The sequence below is a fragment of the Emydura macquarii genome, unplaced genomic scaffold, assembly GCF_026122565.2.
Source record: "Emydura macquarii macquarii isolate MOO-44397 ecotype Brisbane River unplaced genomic scaffold, CSIRO-AGI_Emac_v2 contig_2897, whole genome shotgun sequence".
Taxonomy (NCBI): domain Eukaryota; kingdom Metazoa; phylum Chordata; order Testudines; family Chelidae; genus Emydura; species Emydura macquarii.
The window spans coordinates 1,492,790-1,511,209 of record NW_027133034.1 but is presented as its reverse complement, the minus strand read 5'-3'; the positions used below and the strand labels follow the sequence as shown (position 1 = coordinate 1,511,209).

Sequence of the window (18,420 nt, the reverse complement as noted above, 5' to 3'; positions counted from 1 at the left end):
TCTCCAATCCCTGTGCCATCCATAAGCAGCAAAAGTCTATATATAAACAAAAAAACCTGTCAGCCAGCATAATTTATTCATGCTATCAGTTTCATACCTGACAGCTGTTCTTATTTTATTCATTTCTTCTTGTGAAATCAAATCTGTTTTATTGATGATTATGAGATCAGCTAGTGCAACCTGCCTACACATAAAGACAAAATAAAAGACTAAAATGTGTACATTAATTTTCCACAATGCAAAGTTACCACAATTCCCAGGCCTTCATAAAAACCATGTATCATGACTACAGCAAGCAAGTCTGCATTCAATTAGGAGACCAATCAAAATATCAGTAGGACCACATAACACTTTCTGATATACTGCACTGTTGACAGGGTTAGGGAGTGTTCCACTTCTATAAAAATTTCTTGCAATTTCTTTGTAAAATTATTTCATTAAACAAATTATTTTAAATTATAGTGTTAAGGACAAGTTTTTTTCATTAAAACTGTACTTGTAAATTCTGCATGTATCTTATCTTATTCTTCATAAACTGTGAATGCATTAGTATTTTATTTTCCAAATTTCCCACTGACGGTATGGCTAGCATACTCAGAAAACCAGCATTTTAATCACTATGTTGTCCGACCCTGTGCAAAGCAGGTCAAGATGAGATAGTGATTATACCACCAGTGGCCTGTCTACCCTAGTGATTCCATTGTTACCATCACTACTGAAGCTGCACTGATATGCTACAAGAAAAACGCAATGGCAGCTGAGGCTATGCAGAGTAACACTCACTCCAGTGTAGAGGATTAATTAAATTGAGATCTTTTAGATTGTCTATCCCAAAGTACTAGAGATCTATGAACCACTCAGTTCCTCTTACAGTCTGAATGCAAAACATTAAGCAACACTTTAAAAAAAATTTAAAACTTTTTTTTTTAAAAGTAAACCCTAGTTACAAGTACTATCAATTATTTTAACTGAAAATATAGACTAGGAAAATATTTCTCTACTTTTTCAGTTTACTTTGGGTATCTGACAAAACTTTGTACATAGCCTATTTACGTATGAAGGCAGTTTCCCCTCTCCATTTATGGGGAACTATTCCCCCCCCCCCCTTTTAAGATAGGATTGTAAAATCCAGACACTGGAAGGGGGACTAAAGTGCAGGTGCAGTACTTGAAACTACTTTGATAGGAGGGCATTTTTTGGGTTTTTTAAATGAACTGACTAAATCTTAGGCTGTATGCAGTGTTGTTGAAGCCATGTTGGTCTCAGGATATTAGAGAGACAAGATGGGTGTGGTAATACCTTTTATTGGACCAAATTCTGTTTGAGAGAGACACAAGTTTTTGAGCTTACTCAGAGCTCTTCTTCAAGACCTGGGAAATGCTCTGTGTAAACTCGAAAGTTTGTCTCTCTCACCAAGAGAAATTGGTCTAATAAAAGGTATTACCACACCCACTTTGATATCTCTAGACATCAAGCTGATAGTAAGGTATACAAATGACCTTGTGCAGGCCCACTGCACTGGGATGACTTTCATCTCCTATGAACATTTACACATTGAAGTCTAACTGTTACCAATTTTACATTAGTAGTTTTTATACTGATACCTAGTTGCTTCGTTGACAAGACCATCAGGTTTTTCCTCTGTCAAATGCTGAACAAAGATTAAAAACAATTATTACATCAAATCAAGAGGAAAAAAAAATCAATTTTAGATACATTATTTAAGAAATTAAGGAGAATGACATCTAGAGTATTAATATGCCCCAACTCATCTTTATTACTTGTATAAATAAAATGATGGTAAAAAGCAGACATTCACTCTTTATAGAAGTTCAATTATGTTTCTTTACCAACATTTTTCTTTTGTTTGTTATCATCGGATTGCTGTAGAGTGCTGAGCTGCTGACAGTTTTTGTTTAAATATTTAGGTTTATTGTGGGATTAAAAAAAGCATTAGAATCCATGTTGTGTGTTCACTTACAGACAAAAATAAGATTTTTTTTAAAACAAAAGCAAAATAAAAAGAGTAATAACATATATTTCAAACAGTAAGTTATTTATCTAGGTAACTGCAAGGTGTCTAAAGATTATTAAACTAGTTTGGGGGAATCATGCATAAGCATCCACCACTTTACTTGTTTGTTTTTAATCAAATTTTGCATAACAGGTGACAAGTCATATCTTTAACTTTTGTCCCATGTCTGCATGGACAGGCCACCATCACCCAGTGGGCCTGTCATAATTTCTGTTTCAAGGGATTGGGATGCACAAGAGTTCGTCTCTGATGAACCTGTGATTGTTACATAGGATTGTGATGATCCCATTATCTGTGCTCACAGCTGACCCAACAATCAACTATACTATTTTAAAATGGATTTGTTTTTAAAATACAACTGATTTAAGGTGGAAATAAATTCCATGGCATGCACATCAATTTAAAAAAAAAAGGAAACTACTCTTTCAAATAGATTGGTTAGACATCTAAAGTGACTTGGTCCTAAAAAAATCCCATTGCATAATGTCAGTCAATTTTTTTCCAGGCTTTTTAAGTCAAAACTGTTTTCTGACTGAATTGTTTAAACAGCTTGTGCAATAACAGGAGGACTGGAAAGAAACCGCTCTTCTGACCTTTTCTCTGTTACTCTCTACTAATTGATTCTATTGCATTAAATGCTGTCAGATTTGTAGCTCTGAAAAGAACAATGTCAGTGGCCTGAGTGTCAGGCCCTAAGAGTAGAGAACTGTCATTTCAAGTTGTCCAATCGTTTGCCCATGATTAAAAAATGAATATTTCAGATTGCTGGGTGGCAATCCCATTACAGTGATAGCCCATGATATCAATTACCACTTCAGTTTCAATTTGGCTGGCTGGCCACAGGGTACTATTTCTTAGCTTTCCTTGTGATGGGTTGGGTCTGTGAAGCATGACATTCTTAAATTGCTGCCTATTATCCCAGTGTCATTGCTTGTATTGCCTTCAGAATTCTTTGAATCCCAAGCAGCTGCTGAGGTCAGGCTTTGAAACCAGAGAAATGGACAAGTTAGCAAATTCTTTATACAAAGCAAGAAAGTTATTTATCTGGCATATGACTGAGAAAATTTAAAGTTTCTATTATCCTGACAGTATGTCAGTTTTGTGCAGGTTTATTGATTTAATAATGTAGGAGGTTTCTTCAGGCTAGCAAAAGATGTTAAACGTTTACTCTATATTTATTATTTCAAAAATTCTTATTGTTAGCACTGCACTCAACAAATAGGAACATCCACTAAACCCAGAAATTAAACAATTATAGTATTCAAGTATATACATGACTCTGCTCTGTGCAATGAAATTGGTTTTGCTTCAATGTAAAGGAAACACAATGAACAGCATTTTGCAGGTAATGAAACATCCTCAAGAGACAGCATAGTGGATTGAAAACAAGTGTGGGAGCCAAAAATTCTAAGGTACTAATCCTCGCTCTGCTACTTGTATGACCTTGGGCAAATCACGTAATTTCACTGTCTCAGTTTCTCCTTTGGTAAAAAGACTAAAACTTATATCATAGGGAAGTTATAAAGGTTAATTGGCTAGTGTTTGTAAATCCTTTTGAAGACATAAAGCAGTATAAATGTGATATATTATCATCTTTGGATAATAACATGCTTTTGCAATGCAATGCAATCTAAAGATGTCACATCCTGTTTCAGTAAGGCACAGTATTGAGGATGCTAAGTGCTTCTGGTCATCTACTATTCTCTATCAGAATTATCAGCGATTATAAATTTCCACCCTGTCTTCCTCTAAATCCCTTGAGTAAAATGAATCCCATGCACAGCTATAGACTGGGGACCGACGAGCTGGGCAGCAGCTCTGCAGAAAAGGACCTGGGGGTAACAGTGGATAAAAAGCTGGATATGAGTCAGCAGTGTGCCCTGGTTGTCAAGAAGGCCAATAGCATATTGGGCTGCATTAGGAGGAGCATTGCCAGCAGGTCACGGGAAGTGATTATTCCCCTCTATTCAGCATTGGTAAGGCCGCATTTGGAATACTGTGTCCAGTTTTGGGCCCCCCACTACAAAAAGGATGTGGACAAGTTGGAGAGAGACCAGCGGAGGGCAACAAAAATGATTAGGGGGCTGGAGCACAGGATTTATGAGGAGAGGCTGAGGGAACTGGGCTTGTTTAGTCTGCAAAAGAGAAGAATGAGGGGGATTTGATAGCGGCCTTTAACTACCTGAAAGGGGGTTCTAGGGAGGATGGGGCTAGGCTGTTCTCGGTGGTGGCAGATGACAGAACAAGGAGCAATGGTCTCAAGTTGCAGGGCGGGAGGTCTAGGTTGGACATTAGGAAAAAGTTTTTCACTAGGAGGGTGGTGAAGCACTGGAAAGGGCTACCTAGAGAGGTGGTGGAATCTCCATCTTTAGAGGTTTTTAAGCTGAGGCTTGACAAAGCCCTGGCTGGGATGATATAGCTGAGGTTAGTCCTGCTTTGAGCAGGGAGTTGGAATGATCTCCTGAGGTCCCTTCCAACTCTAATATTCTATGATTCTGTGAAAATGCATCTGATGTTGGGAATGTTTAAAACACGTTTCCAACTTCGCTTCTTCGGATGCCTCACTATTCTTGAAGCTATTCAGAAAACAGAACTAATGACAAAAGGCATACTTTAGTCAATCCTTTATAGTTAGTGTTAAAAGTTAAAGTACTCTAGCTATTTTGCCATTTCTCTCTCACCACTTGTATTTTAAAAGCAATGAAAAAAGACTTGCACAGAATTTGGTAAACTTTACTGCTAGTACATCTGATCAGTTTTCTGCATTGTTTTACCTCAACGTTTCATATTTGTCTCCCTCACACATGCTCTGTCCATATTAGACCCTTTCAAACCAGATTTTGTAATATTAATAAAAACACTCATAAAGGTCACAAAAATGTAGACATCAAACCATAAGAAGCATAGAGAAAACAAGGATAGCAATGAAAGAATGATTTCTTAATATTTATTTATTTTTAAACTGAAGGGTGGTGTTTATCTAGAATATTAAGTATGCCTAAAAAAAGACTTCTAGATGTTAAAACCAGGGAAACAAACATTTTCATTTTAACTGCGGACCACCTGGTTTCATTTATGATAATTGTGGACCACCTCTTGTTTCACTCAATCTCACAATATCCCTGTCACAACTACGCTAATTAGCTAAAAATACACATTTTTAATTTTAGACATCTTTAATCCAAAAAGTTTTAGCCTTTTTGAAATTAGTCACAATACCTACTGTTTTCATTTCAGTTCCCTTTCCTGTCTGATCTGCTCCTCTTTCTACCCACATCCATGTTTGCCTTCCACCTGGTCCTCTCATCCTCCACTTCCCTGCTGCATGGTCCTCCTTTAAACTGAACATAACATCTCATCACCTGGCTCTCTTCATCCTTGTACATATTGCCTTGTTTCTTTCTTCCTATTCCCCTACATGCTCTTTTTCTAATAGCAGCTCTAATCCCACTGGTGACTGCCTGCTCCAGTCCCTGGGGTGAGGTCCTCTCCTCTCCTTTCAAAATAGCACTAATTGTTGGTGGGGACCGATGAGGGGATCTTCATTTTTCCAGCCACTTTTATAGCCATTTAAAATCCTGATCACAATGACGAGCTTGGGTACTGTATAAGCTGCAAGAGACTAAGAGTAACAAGTACCACTGATCTGCCAGTTCTCAGCAGAGAAGTGCTCTGCAGACAACATCTTAGGAACTACTGTGTAACACTATTTGTTGTTCACATACAAAGCATTCTATTAAGTGAAAAGAAGAGGCTTTTTAAGAACCTTTGGACTATCTGGATGAAACCATGCAGTTTCATAACAAATTGCAGCAACTGAAACATAGCTTCATCCACCCCAAGATTTAGCATAATACTAAAAGTTTAATCCATAAACAAAATATATACAAGACCATCACGTCTATCCACTGTTCTGGTTTACAGTGTTTTTTTAAAGCTATTACTATCTTACCTGCAGTCCATACTTAGCATCAACAACAGATACAATACCTGAAAAAAAAAGTTTGTAAGCAAAGGCTAGAATAAAGTGTACTGATTAAGAAAAAAACTGAAAACTGCTAAGAGTATATTAGCTTCTTGAAGAGTTACAGGGGCAGGAGCCCCAATAGTTAAGGTTACACAAGAGTTTTTATTCTAATCCTATTTTCAGTTACTTATAACCTCCAAAATCTTTCACCAATCTGGATGAAAATGTTATGTTTTTTTCCTGTTTATCTAGGTTCTTATATGGTGTTCATCACTGTGGTATGTGAGTGCCTACCAAAATGGTGATATGTACACGTCAGACAGAGGTATTTTTTTTCCTTGTTCCAGTCTGTAGGGGCTGGATGTGAGAGGGAAAGGGCTGTGGTGTTGTTACAGGAGAGGTTTTCTGAAGGAACTGAGGATCGTGGTCATCCTGTTCATTTCTGGGAGCAATTTCCAGATTCACAGCCACTTGCCAAAAGAACCATCTCCCGTCACAAACAAGCTTCACTCAAGCCTGCAGTGGAACATAGCTGGCAAAGAAGGTAACAATAACAGAAAGTGAGATGGTCCCTCAGGTAACTTGGACCAATCCTACAGAGAACTAAAACCATGCATTTGAATCAATATTCAGTGGGGTGCCAGTTAAGAGAAAAAAGAACGGAAGGCAATGTGTTCTAGGTAGCCTGTAGTCTTGAACAGACAGACTCTTTCTCAGACTGAGCAAAACAAAATATTTTTAAGAAGATTGTTGAGAAAATAAGTTAAAAATGTCAACAAAATAAGCCTGACTACTAAATATTCTTGAGAGGATCAGCAGTACAGTGGGCCTCAGGAGATTGTAGGGGAACACACCATTTGGTGCAAGCCACCATGGTACTGCTGTAAAGAAAAAAAGGGGGTCAAAGAACAAGCGTTTTAAAGCAAGAGATTGAAAGGGGGGAAAAACAAACCAAAGATGGGATGTATAGGTAAGTAATAAGGTTCAGAATTTCCTACTCTACCCAGATCCAGAAATTCTCTAAGTGGCCAGTACTGTGGAATAGTTTTTCTGATGCAATTTATACCAAAGAAAGTTAAGTCCACCAATAGCACCAGATTTTGTAATGGCAAGAAGAAATTCCAAAAGTCACATCATTAGTGATTGTTTTACAGGTATGTACTCACACATTGTTTTCATCTGAAGAACAGTTTATCATGCTGAAAAGTATTGCCTATGTAATTAAGAGTCATCGCTACCTTTGACTGCAGAATTTGGCAAGTTTGCACAAGTCCAGTAATAATTTCTAAGGTTTAAAAATATTTCACTGAGTGAATAATGAACACATGAAGTTATCCCTATGTAGAAACTAGCAAATAAGTTTTCACTCATGCCTCTGCAATCAAGCTATTTGTTTACCTTTTTTTAAAGAAATTGTCAGAATAACTAACATGGGAGAAAACCTCCATAAGTATTATAGAAGACAAACACACACTTTTTCTTACCATCAAGATATATGTCACTTCCTAGTTCAGCATCAACCCAAAACATGGAGGCCACAGCACCTAACAAGCAAGACATTTAGTTGCAAGACTGTTGATGTACCAGAAAACACTCATTTCTAAGCAGCTTTTAATCACAGCTGTTTGCAGTTGCTGCTCTTCAACTTTCCCCCTGATGCCTGAAGAACACGAAATCAAGTATTAAAAATGTTGGTTCCCCAACCATATATTTGGTACAATGATGATGCTCTAAGTCCTGAAACCTGTGATATAGCAACACCTAAGTTGTGTGAGCTCTAATAGGTACATCATAAAATTAAAAAAATCAAAACAAGAGAAACCCCTCACAAGATTCCAGAGCACATAACCCTCAACACAACCCTACCACCATGTCATTATCCACATTTCTTAATTCCAAGTTCTTTAAAGCTCTCTTCCTGTGGTTTTTCTTTTGCACTCCTGCCATTTCACTAAAACTGATCCATCCTTCTGTTCAAAGTAAAGGACATCTTCTCTGTACTCATCTTCCTCAACCTATACATTATTTTCTATACAGTCTGACACTTCTTCCTCTTCTCCGCTCACACTCCTGACTACACTTTCATGATTCTGCTCTCTTACCTCTCCAACCATGCATTTAGCATCCGCTTGCCTTGTTGCACCTTTTCCCTGATCCTTTATCTATTGAACCCTGTCTTCCAGAATACTGTCCTTGGTTCCCTCTTCCTCCTGCTAATCCTAAGTGATCTTATCTACTTCAAGTTTCAGGTATCCCCTCTATGCAGTAGCAGAGAAAGGAGGGATTTATAATGAGAGGAAAAAAGATTGAGTCAGGACTCCTAAGAGCAGCTAGTTACTAATGCAGTCTACTGGGAACCTCCCTTTCTTCCCCAACACCCTGCCCTGTTCTTCACATGAGAGAGCATGGAGCAGAGCTGAAAATAACCCAATATAGTACACTGGGTTTCCATACTAGAAAAATACAGCAGTTTAATACACTCAATTTAGATGCATTTAAACCAATATAATATTAGTTGGTATCAACTTATCTTAAATTGGTAACTGAAACTTAGCTGATACAAGCAAGACAAATGAGTTTAGTGCATCTACATTAGCAGTTTGCACTAGTTTCACTACATCCATTTTTTAACTGATTTCATTACATCAGTGCACCTTTTCAGGTACAGACAAGGCCTGAATGAGAAAAAATTCCAGTGGCTGACAGCACCTCAGAAAATCTGCATCGATTTCTTCCTCAATCCAGCAGTGTGTAAATTAACAGAATAAGAATTTTATGATGCCATTAATAATTTTTTAAAAAATAACTAAATTTGGTCTTATTTCTGAGCCTGACACTAGGGTCATTTGTGATACCCCTTTGGAAGAGACTGAATTGATTTCCAAACTGATTTTATAATGGTTAATTATAAAATCAATATTAAACAAAATGTTTAATTACTGAACATTAAATCTTTCCTTTTAACTGGTAATATTTTGGTCAGTTAATACCAAACACTATAGTATTTCTGAAGTCTTCAATTTCAGTATTTAATAATGACACATTTTGCTTCATTCCTGATGGTTACCCATTGAAATGAAAAAACATTGTATGATATATTGCTTATATTAAAATATCTAAGGTACTTTTTGTAAGGGTAAAGGTGTTAGCACTTATGCCTTGGCCCAGTTCTGACTCAGGTAACTACATTCTGTCTATTTATATTCCCACAGTAGTTTATGTTGGATATGGCATTTTTCAGACTTCATTTCACATACGTGTGTACATCCTATCGCTTCAACCAATTAACTGTTGCCATTTCCACCCCAGAACAGGTCGCTCTTCAGTGATAGGTAGAGTAATACACACAACTACAAGAGCTGGATTATCTACTCCTTGCATTTTGTATGGTCATTTATACCTCTGCAAAGCGTGGAGAATTCTAACTTCGCAGCATTTAACATTCATTTTGGAAAAATAAATGACTACACAAATCAGTGGAGAATTGCTCCCTTACTCTGTAAAGTATTTTGGAACCCTTGGAAGAAAAAGATGCTATTTAAAGTATTTTCATTTTCTTGAAGAAAAAAATAATCCTGGGATTGTAGACATTACATGTGCCTCTGAAATAATATGTTCAATCTTTGAGTAAAGAGCAGTCCTGAAAAAATGTAGACTTAAGATTGGTCAATGAAATTTAACAAGACGATGCCTTTGCAACAGATATCTGCTCTTTGAGGAAAAAGTAGAGGGATCTAATATTCATGTTTATTATTGAAAAGCGCCAGTACAAAAAAGATCCTAGGGTCTGTAGGATAAATGTTATATATTTATAAATTAGACATCATAATTTGTTTTGGCATGAACTGATTTAACATGTACCAGTGCCACAACATGAAGGAGAGGAGAAGCTGACAGCAATGAAAGTATTTTACTTTTCAAAACATCACAGCTCTAGTTAGTGACAGGGCTGTCTAAAAGAACGAAACATATAGGGAAAAACAATGATAACTGAACTCATTCCAATGTCTAAAGCCGTCCAACTGAACTGACAAGATGTGGTCCCCCAAGCATCACTTTGTGTCAACAATGAAATACCTGTCAGCTGTTTACAGCGATTACTCATGCAAGATATAGCAAGGACCACTAGATCTAATGGTTTCCTGATATCTATTGATTTTTTTCCCAAAAACCTTAATAGTTTTCCAATTTGACTGAAATAGGATATGTGTGTAACAGGAGCTGAATCAATGTCCTTTCTTTTAAAGAAAATTACTTTACCATGACAATTATTTAGCTTTAAACTGAGAGTGTCAGCCTCCTAAATGAGGAATAAGAATTTCCTTCACTTTCTTGGCTAACAACAGGTTTTTAATTAACAGGGGTCAGGAAAGACCCCTTTTAGATAGCTTTTCTTAATTTTAAAATCAACATATACAAGCCATGTTTCTATAGTAAAATAGAAACAGCCTCCATTGAATTGTTTGCATCTTTTATTACTGGACTGGAAAAAATAAATTATATATGTACATACAGCATGAGATTGTCTACGAATTCAGCTATATTTAACTCTGTGCTACCGACTATGAACTACAAGTTTCTGTATATTCATCTGATTCACACATTTACATAATATATTTGCCTGTTTGACAGCATGTTGTGCCTTAACAAAATACAAGTCCATCATTGACAATCCCCATATGTGTATCTTATATATACTATTAAAGAATAATTATAGTTTGAAAAGCGCTCCATAAAAATAGCATTTCCTTACTCAGAGCTATCAATCAGTTTTTATATCATACTTTTCACTGCCATGTCTGATATCTGCTGCCTGCATATTGTGAGCCACACTGAAAAATATTTTATCATTTTTTACTCCTGTTAGCCTTCAGAGCCAATATGCTGTAGGAGAGAGTGTTGGATTCTATTCTGGCTTGTGCAACAACATTTTTAACTAATCCAGTTTCATAATTTTTATTGCCGTAAAGTATGTGAAAATACACCACGCTATCACACATTCCAAATAAAAATGCATACTATGCAAGCAAATAAAAATTATTTCTAACCTTCTCACAAAAACAGGATATTCACCATGGCTATCATGAATATACGTATTTGTTAACTACCTGGATCTGCCAACCCTGTGGTTTCTAGTAGTATGTAGTCAAACTTTCCTTTCTTCTGCATCAGGTTCTCAATAGCCTTCAAGCCATTGTCCCTGTAAAAAATAAAATAAATAAATAAATAAATGAACGTCCTTTAGAGGGGCTACAATAGATATGAATGTTTTATGTCTTCTTTTGATATGGAAGGTAGTGTGGTTTAATCTTTAAAGCAAGGGACTGGTAATTAAAACTTGTAGTTTATATTCAGAACTGCCAACTCCCTGTGTAACCTTAGTTAAAATAAGGTAGAGATTAAATGCCTTGTCTATCTGGTAATAATACTTATTGACCTCTCAAGGTACTGTGAGGATAATTAAACAAATGTTTTTGTAAAACATTTTGAAAGCCCTGGAAGGAAGGTACTATAAATGCAAAGTATTATTAGAGAGACAAGGTAGGTGACGTAATATATTTTATTGGACCAACTTCTGTTGGTGAGACAGACAAGCTTTGGAGCTACACAGAGCTCTTCTTCAGGTCAGCGAAAACTACTCAGTGTCACAGCTAAATACAAGGTGGAACAGATTATTTAGCATAATTAGTTAATACATATTTCAAGAGCCCATTCAAAATGAAGTGGCTCATTAACACCGCTGGTGTCATAGGGAGGAAAGGAAGGGGACGGGGCTGTTAGTGGGACATAGATTGTTGTAATAAGCCATAAATCCAGTATCTCTATTCGTTCCATAATTTTTAGTGTCTAGCAAAGTTATGAATATAAGCTCCCAGGCTCATCTTTTGAAAGCACTGTGCAGGTTTCCTTTGAGGATAAGGACAGATAGGTCAGATATACAGCGGTTGCTTTGTGAAAAATGTTCACTCATGGGTGATGTGATGTTTTTGTCTTTTATCATTTTCCTGTGTGAGTTCATTCAAGAGTATAGTGATTATCTGGTTTCACCCACTATTTGTTATTGGGACATTTAGTGCACTAGATGAGGCACACCACATATTGTGACTGGCATATGTATGACCTATGGATCTTGAAAAGTGTGTTATGGGGATTGTTGATCATTATAGCAGTGGAGATATGTCTGCAGACTGCATCTGTTGTTCTGGCAGGGTTTGGTGCCGCTTTGAGTTGGTGTGGTATTATTAGTGACACAACAAAAGTGTTACTATACATCCCAATTAGCTTTATGAAAGGAAACCAAGATGTTAATTACATGCATCAGCATTCATAGTGTGACATATATTAAAAAAGGAAAAGGTCTAGTGGGTCATTCAGTCTGTCTCCCTGTCAATGCAAGATGTTACTTACAGTACACATTTTCTACTGCTTTGTCCAAGTAAGTTTTAAATGTTCCAAGTGTTAAAGCTTATACAATTTCCACTGGGAAATTACTCTACAGCCTAACAGGTCTCATTGTCAGAAAGTTCTTACTAACTAGGGTCAATATTTCTGAACATAATTTCACCCCTTTATTTAATTATACCTTGTCCCCTGCATCCCGAATACTACTTTTAATGTCTCACCCTCTCCTTTTACTCCCTCCACAGTCATCTCTGGCAAGTTATATTAATATATTCTTATCTCTTAAAACTCTCTTCAAATCAATTCCTCCAGCCTCCTGATCATTTTGGTTCTCCTCTCTCTCTAATAGGTTCTTCGTGTTTCTGGAAAGTAGATGCCCAAAACTGAACTCAGTATTATTAGTATTGCGGTAGTGCCAACAAGTCTCAGTCATGAGGCAGGGCCCCACTGGACTAGACACTGTACAAACACAGAACAAAAATATGGGACTATTGCAGAAATGGTCACAACCGGGCTGTAGAGAGAACTATTCCTGCTCCTTAATGTGATGCCTTCATCCACATAGCCAAAACTACAATGTTTAGGCAATATAAACCAAAAATCCTCCACACTGCAAACTCATGTATAATTTACTGTCCATTATCATTACTATGTCTCTTTCAGCATTACTGATTTCCAGGTTTCTGTCTCCTATCAAGTATCCGTATTTTGGATTCCCTAACCCCATTTCATAATCTTGTATTCCTCGCACCCCTAACATTGAATTTTATCATTATGTGTGCTATGTTATGTCCATTTTCAAATTCTAATTGTTCTAGGTCTTTAAGTATTACTTCTCTAACCTCACTGGTGTTTGTTGCTTTTCTCAATGTAACACCATCAGCAAATTTAATCACATACTGTTGAACACATACTGTTGATTTCCTTGACAACTCCAAGGCATGCCTTCCTTCAATTTTGAAGCTCCTCCACCACCTTCTCGAGGTTAAGCATGATTGCTGTCTGCAAGTTATTATGGTGTGGTCAAGGGTGTGGTCAAGGGTGGTTCTACCACATAGGCAGAACATGAAAGCACACAGAGCAGGAAAATATTAGGGGCCATAAAACCTTCAGTAACAATCTGCAGTCACCCATGCAAACAGGTAGGAATCAACTTTTGCAATTTCATCTGAGACAGCAGAAACCCCTGGAGATTTCTTAATACTGGATTAAAAATAAAAGGCTAAACAAGAGGGCTCTATAATTCAGCTATTCATAGTTTTACCTAATAAGTCAATCTTTTAAAATGAGCTTTCCAAAATACAATATGTGAATATTTTATGGGAGGGCATATGGTAATAATTTGCCATTCTATTTTGTAGGTTGTTAGTGACCTCTAATCAACCACTGTGCTCAGTTTCTGTAATATGATCAGTAGAACATACATTCCCTTTGAGAGTGAGAGTTTGTCTTTCTGTAGTTAATAGATATTCAACTATTTTTCTACCCCAATAGGTAAATCAATATTTGATACAAATATGTGAAACAATTAAGATACAAAGTAATAAAACACCAAAATTCAAAATACAAGTTAATTCATGGATTCTGGCATTACAAAAAAGTAGAACAGCAAGAAGTTCAACATCATTTAGCTTCTTTTTAACACTGTAGGTCATACATCTAATGCCTATCAAATATCCAGGTATACACAGACTGCGCAAAAATGAAGTTTAAAGAAAAGAGAGCAAACTGCAAGCTCACACCTAATGTTTATATAAACCACCTCCACAAAATATTCCTTACTTTACTGAACAGCACAGACAACCATTTCTGAGCTCCAGCCATTCTTCATAGAGTTCTCCACCTTGACTTATAGCCAAGGATTTCTCCAAAGCACTTCCTAAAAATAGAAGGAAGGGCATAAGCAGGACATTTTAAACCTACAAACGTGCAACAATATCTGAAAAATAAGATGAGAAAAATTCAAATAGGTTCCCACTAAACCTTCCTGACAGATTCTTTAGATATTATACTTAGTTTAAGCAATCGTTTTTATATTAGGCAAATTTAAGGTCAAAGGACCAGATCATCCTATGGAGAACAAAAAAAAACTTGCAGGAAGTAGAAGTATTCCCCATTTATTTGAATGTGTAGATGGAATAGAGGTGAAGCATTCAAAGTAGTATGATAATCACTAATGATGCTGACAAATTGAATTTTTGCATGAGACAAAAAGAAATGGTTTAATACTTAACTCTTACACATTTTAAAAACTGTACAGACATTAATTGAGAGGTTGTGTGACTTGCTTAAAGCCATACAGGAAGTCATTGGTAGTTCTATTTAGAACTCCATGGTTCTTGACTTCCAACTCAGTGCTTAGTCTACCACTTCTTGAAGTAATCTCTTGACTCCATTCACTGATTCAGAATTCAGTTGTCCATAGCAAGAATTTTTATAACAAAGATGGAAATTTGCCAACATCATTATAGTAGGGTGGGGGATTGCACAGGTTCTCAATACTATATTTCTTCATCATCAACAGCCAGGTAAAGGCAGAGCAAAGTATTTAGTTAAAATTAAAAAAATTAGCACTAAGTTGCTGGAAAAAGCGAAGGAATCTCATTGTCCAGCTTCAACAGTGGCAAGGTCTATTACAATCATTTGACATATTTCTTGGTAGGGAAGCTTAATTTATTGGTGTATGCACACTATTAATCTTCTCTTTAATTTGATCTTGTGCAAGTTATTTGTATTCGATGTTAGTTGAATAGCAATGGCTACTTAACATTCTTTTGAACAAAAGGGATTTGACACATCCCAAATCTATAAACAAACTTTTGAATTTTTATTGTAGTCTTCATCCAACATGGACCAGCCTACAGAGGACATGGTCTCAATTTTACACTGCTGAGAAACTGCATAAGCTATACACACTGCTCCCCAAACTAAGGATATTGATATAGATATTAATCCATTAACCATTATACATTTGTCTGCTTTTAACACAGTTTACTTTCATAAAGCATTTCTTCACAAAATGTATTTGGTTTTAAACAGGAAAATGCTTATGTATTCCAATTTTTGCTTCTATACAATATTTCTGTAGCATTATATACCTTCTCCAAACTCATTTAAAATAACTGCTATTCTTTTGGTATGTTGTTCTGTCAAAATATAGTTAAGAAGAGTTGTCTTCCCAGCACCTGGAAAAAAACACAAATTTCAGTAGAACAAAAATAAAGTATAAGAAGAATTTTCAAATTCGATGTTATCATCATGCTCTTGAAATGTACTTTTTAGAAATGAATGACCAATGGAGTGCTAGTACTCATTCTCTGATCTCATACCTTCAGATTACTTATTTTTATATTTGTAATTAAATTATGTCCCTCATTTAAAAAAAATAATCCGTAGAATTTGGAAGAGAACCCAGGGGACTATTTCAGCACTTCACATAAATCTCATGAGCCTCCATGCCCTACAAGTCTTAAGAGGCTCACCAGTCCCTTTCTGCCCCTGGCAAGTCATTTGACAGAAAATTCTTTCTCCATTTGATAAGCTTTAATAACAATCAGATTACATTTCTATCTATCATTGCTATGAATGGGGCTGAAGACTTTTTTTTTTTAAATAATTAAAGTTTAGGTTGCCAGCAGTCATTCCATACCAATACTGTTGTAGTAGATGTTGCATAGCAGTGTTTTTAAAGAAAATGGTAATAATTTAATACTAATCAACTAAATTTTGGTCCTAGGCATGAGAACTCAGAGATGAAACCAACTCTACTGAATTCACCCAGCTATTTTTTTTTTTTTGGGGGGGGGGGGGGGAGGCAGCTATAAAGGTGGCAACAATTCAATTTTGCAGAAATTTTTTACCTCAGCCCTAGATCTAATTTAACAGTTTTGAGTCCTATATGGATTTTTGTGAATTTGAGAGCAACTGTCACCTCTCCATATAACTGTGTTTTGGAAGAGAAACAAATCTAATCCTCATATTCAAGGCGTGCTCTCTGCCTCTGGGTTGAAAGGCTCTTGTCAGTTTCACTGAAATTGACAATACCATTTTCTAAGAGCTGGGAAATCAAAAAAAATCTGTATTGGCTCCTTTGAAATAGAACTTTTTAAAAAATGTCCTTTCTGTGATTTTTAAGCCACTCTCTTAGTTTGTGGGGACCTAACTCATGATTTTTGAATGCTTGGGGTTGGGAATACTGCATTCATACACTTTCAAAGGATGTCAAAAATGTTTGGTTAGTTAGACAATCAGTTATACATTTAAACATTTACATAATATTTTGAATGCTTAATCATGTAATCTTAACACATCTTTTGATGGAATAAAATGGACGGAAAGCTAAGTTAGGGTTTGTCTATACAGCAAATTACTGCACAGTAAAGCCAGGATGTGAATCTACAGCACATCAGTCTGCACCACAGTAAAGTCCCATGTGGACACTCACACAGTACACTGAAAGCCCTAGAGTGCAGCTCAGCTGTAAATACCCACTCTAGGCTTGCCATGCAATGGACCTGCTGTGGAGACAAGCCCTGACTGTACAGGTCAGCACTTGTGAGCTATTTTATAAGAGTAACAACACAAGCTCATTTAACATTACTAAATGATTCCACAAGCAGATTGTGACAAAAGTACTTTCTATAGATAGTTGTGTCATAACACCAAATTTGTACTGTAAACTGAAAACATGACCACAATAGTTTAGAGGAACATCAGAACTGATGCTGAATATGTAATTATAAGTTATTTTTATCATGAAACAAAAGGAAGATGGCTGCATGGTTTATTTGGAGTAATACTCCTCACTGCATAGATTCCTCAACTGCAAGGAAAACATATCACATGAATATGAAATATGTTCTATTCAAGGAGAGTATAAGCAGGCAAATTCCACTCCATGCACCCAACTGAAGTCACTTTGTGAGGCATAAAACAAAGCAAATGCTGGTTTTGTATAGAACACTGTTAGTGCACCAGTACAAAGCACATAATAGGGCCAGTTTACTTTGTAAAGCCCGCACAGAGACAAAGCTCCACGTTTAGTGCTGCTTGGTGAGCTGGTTACCTAGATAGCCTGTGATGATAGTGACTGGTATCTTGATACTGTGGCTGGGTTCAGCCTCTCCTTCTCCACCAACCTCCTGATCCTCTATGGGAACCAGCTCGGGGCAATCCTCCTCCTCCATCGGAGACTGGGCCATCGCCAGCCACCGCAATGTGGCAGAGCAGCCTGGAGAGGGAAGCAGTGGGTAGCAGGGCAGCTCCTAACACAGGTGAGGGCAGGAGAGCCCTGGGAACAAACCCACATGCCCCCCACACACGACTCGCCCCCCGACGCCCTTCCTCCCCCACTACCTGTCCCACAGGCCCCTCACCCACAACCCCATCTGCACCTGCACGTCCACCCTCCCCTGCTGCCCCAGCCTCAGCGCCCGGGCTGCGCCGCAGTGGGCCGCGTCTCTAGGGTCCCCCCATTAACGCAGGAACCCCGGTGCCCGGCCGCAGCCCTACACATACCTGCAGTCTCCGCCCCTCTCACGGATGCGTCACGCCCACGTGACCGGCCAAAGTCGCAGCATCAGGATGCGAGGCCACCGAGTCGGCGGCGCCCGGCACAGAAAGGGTTAAAGAAAATACTTTTCCGCACACGCGCCCCCGCCCCTACTGAGACTCCAGATACGCATGCGCCAGGTGACCCCCTCCCCGGGATTCTAGATGCGCATGCGCAACTCCATGGCCTTTAGACTAGCACATGCACAGCGCAGATTTCGGACACGCATGCGCAGCCTGTCTAGTTGGTTGCCGCTGTCGCCTACATGCGGGCACAGGCCAGGCAGGGGAACCTGATTGGCAGCACTACAGTGGGCCATTATGAGCGGTGTCAGCCGCGCGCCGCGCTGAGAGCCGGCCGGGATTCAGCAGCACACGCAGCGGGGCAGTGCTTTCTTTAGGGGCTGCGTGCGTGCGTGCGTGTGCGGACTGCAGCTGTGCGCGCGGGGGTGGTGGGGGGCGCCTG

At 37.9% G+C, this 18,420-nt stretch overlaps 1 protein-coding gene across 3 annotated transcripts in view; it reads right to left on the bottom strand.

Moving 5' to 3' along the window:
• The window catches only part of LOC137167184 (zinc-regulated GTPase metalloprotein activator 1A-like), a 44,056-nt gene extending 25,949 nt beyond the window's left edge, over window positions 1–18,107 (bottom strand). Inside the window, exons 1-9 of one of the 3 annotated variants that reach the window (XM_067569204.1) lie at window positions 17,922–18,107; window positions 17,470–17,634; window positions 15,503–15,589; window positions 14,187–14,283; window positions 11,111–11,202; window positions 7,487–7,546; window positions 5,988–6,025; window positions 1,605–1,651; window positions 98–184 (exon numbers count right to left, since the gene is read on the bottom strand). In XM_067569204.1, coding sequence (XP_067425305.1) covers window positions 98–184; window positions 1,605–1,651; window positions 5,988–6,025; window positions 7,487–7,546; window positions 11,111–11,202; window positions 14,187–14,283; window positions 15,503–15,589; window positions 17,470–17,605 — 644 coding nt within the window. In that variant the 5' untranslated portion in view covers window positions 17,606–17,634; window positions 17,922–18,107. Of the gene's footprint in view, window positions 1–97; window positions 185–1,604; window positions 1,652–5,987; window positions 6,026–7,486; window positions 7,547–11,110; window positions 11,203–14,186; window positions 14,284–15,502; window positions 15,590–17,469; window positions 17,635–17,921 lie in introns of those variants that run through there. The other 2 variants (XM_067569203.1, XM_067569205.1) reach the window with 2 other exon arrangements.
• Between the last annotated feature and the right edge of the window lie 313 nt (window positions 18,108–18,420).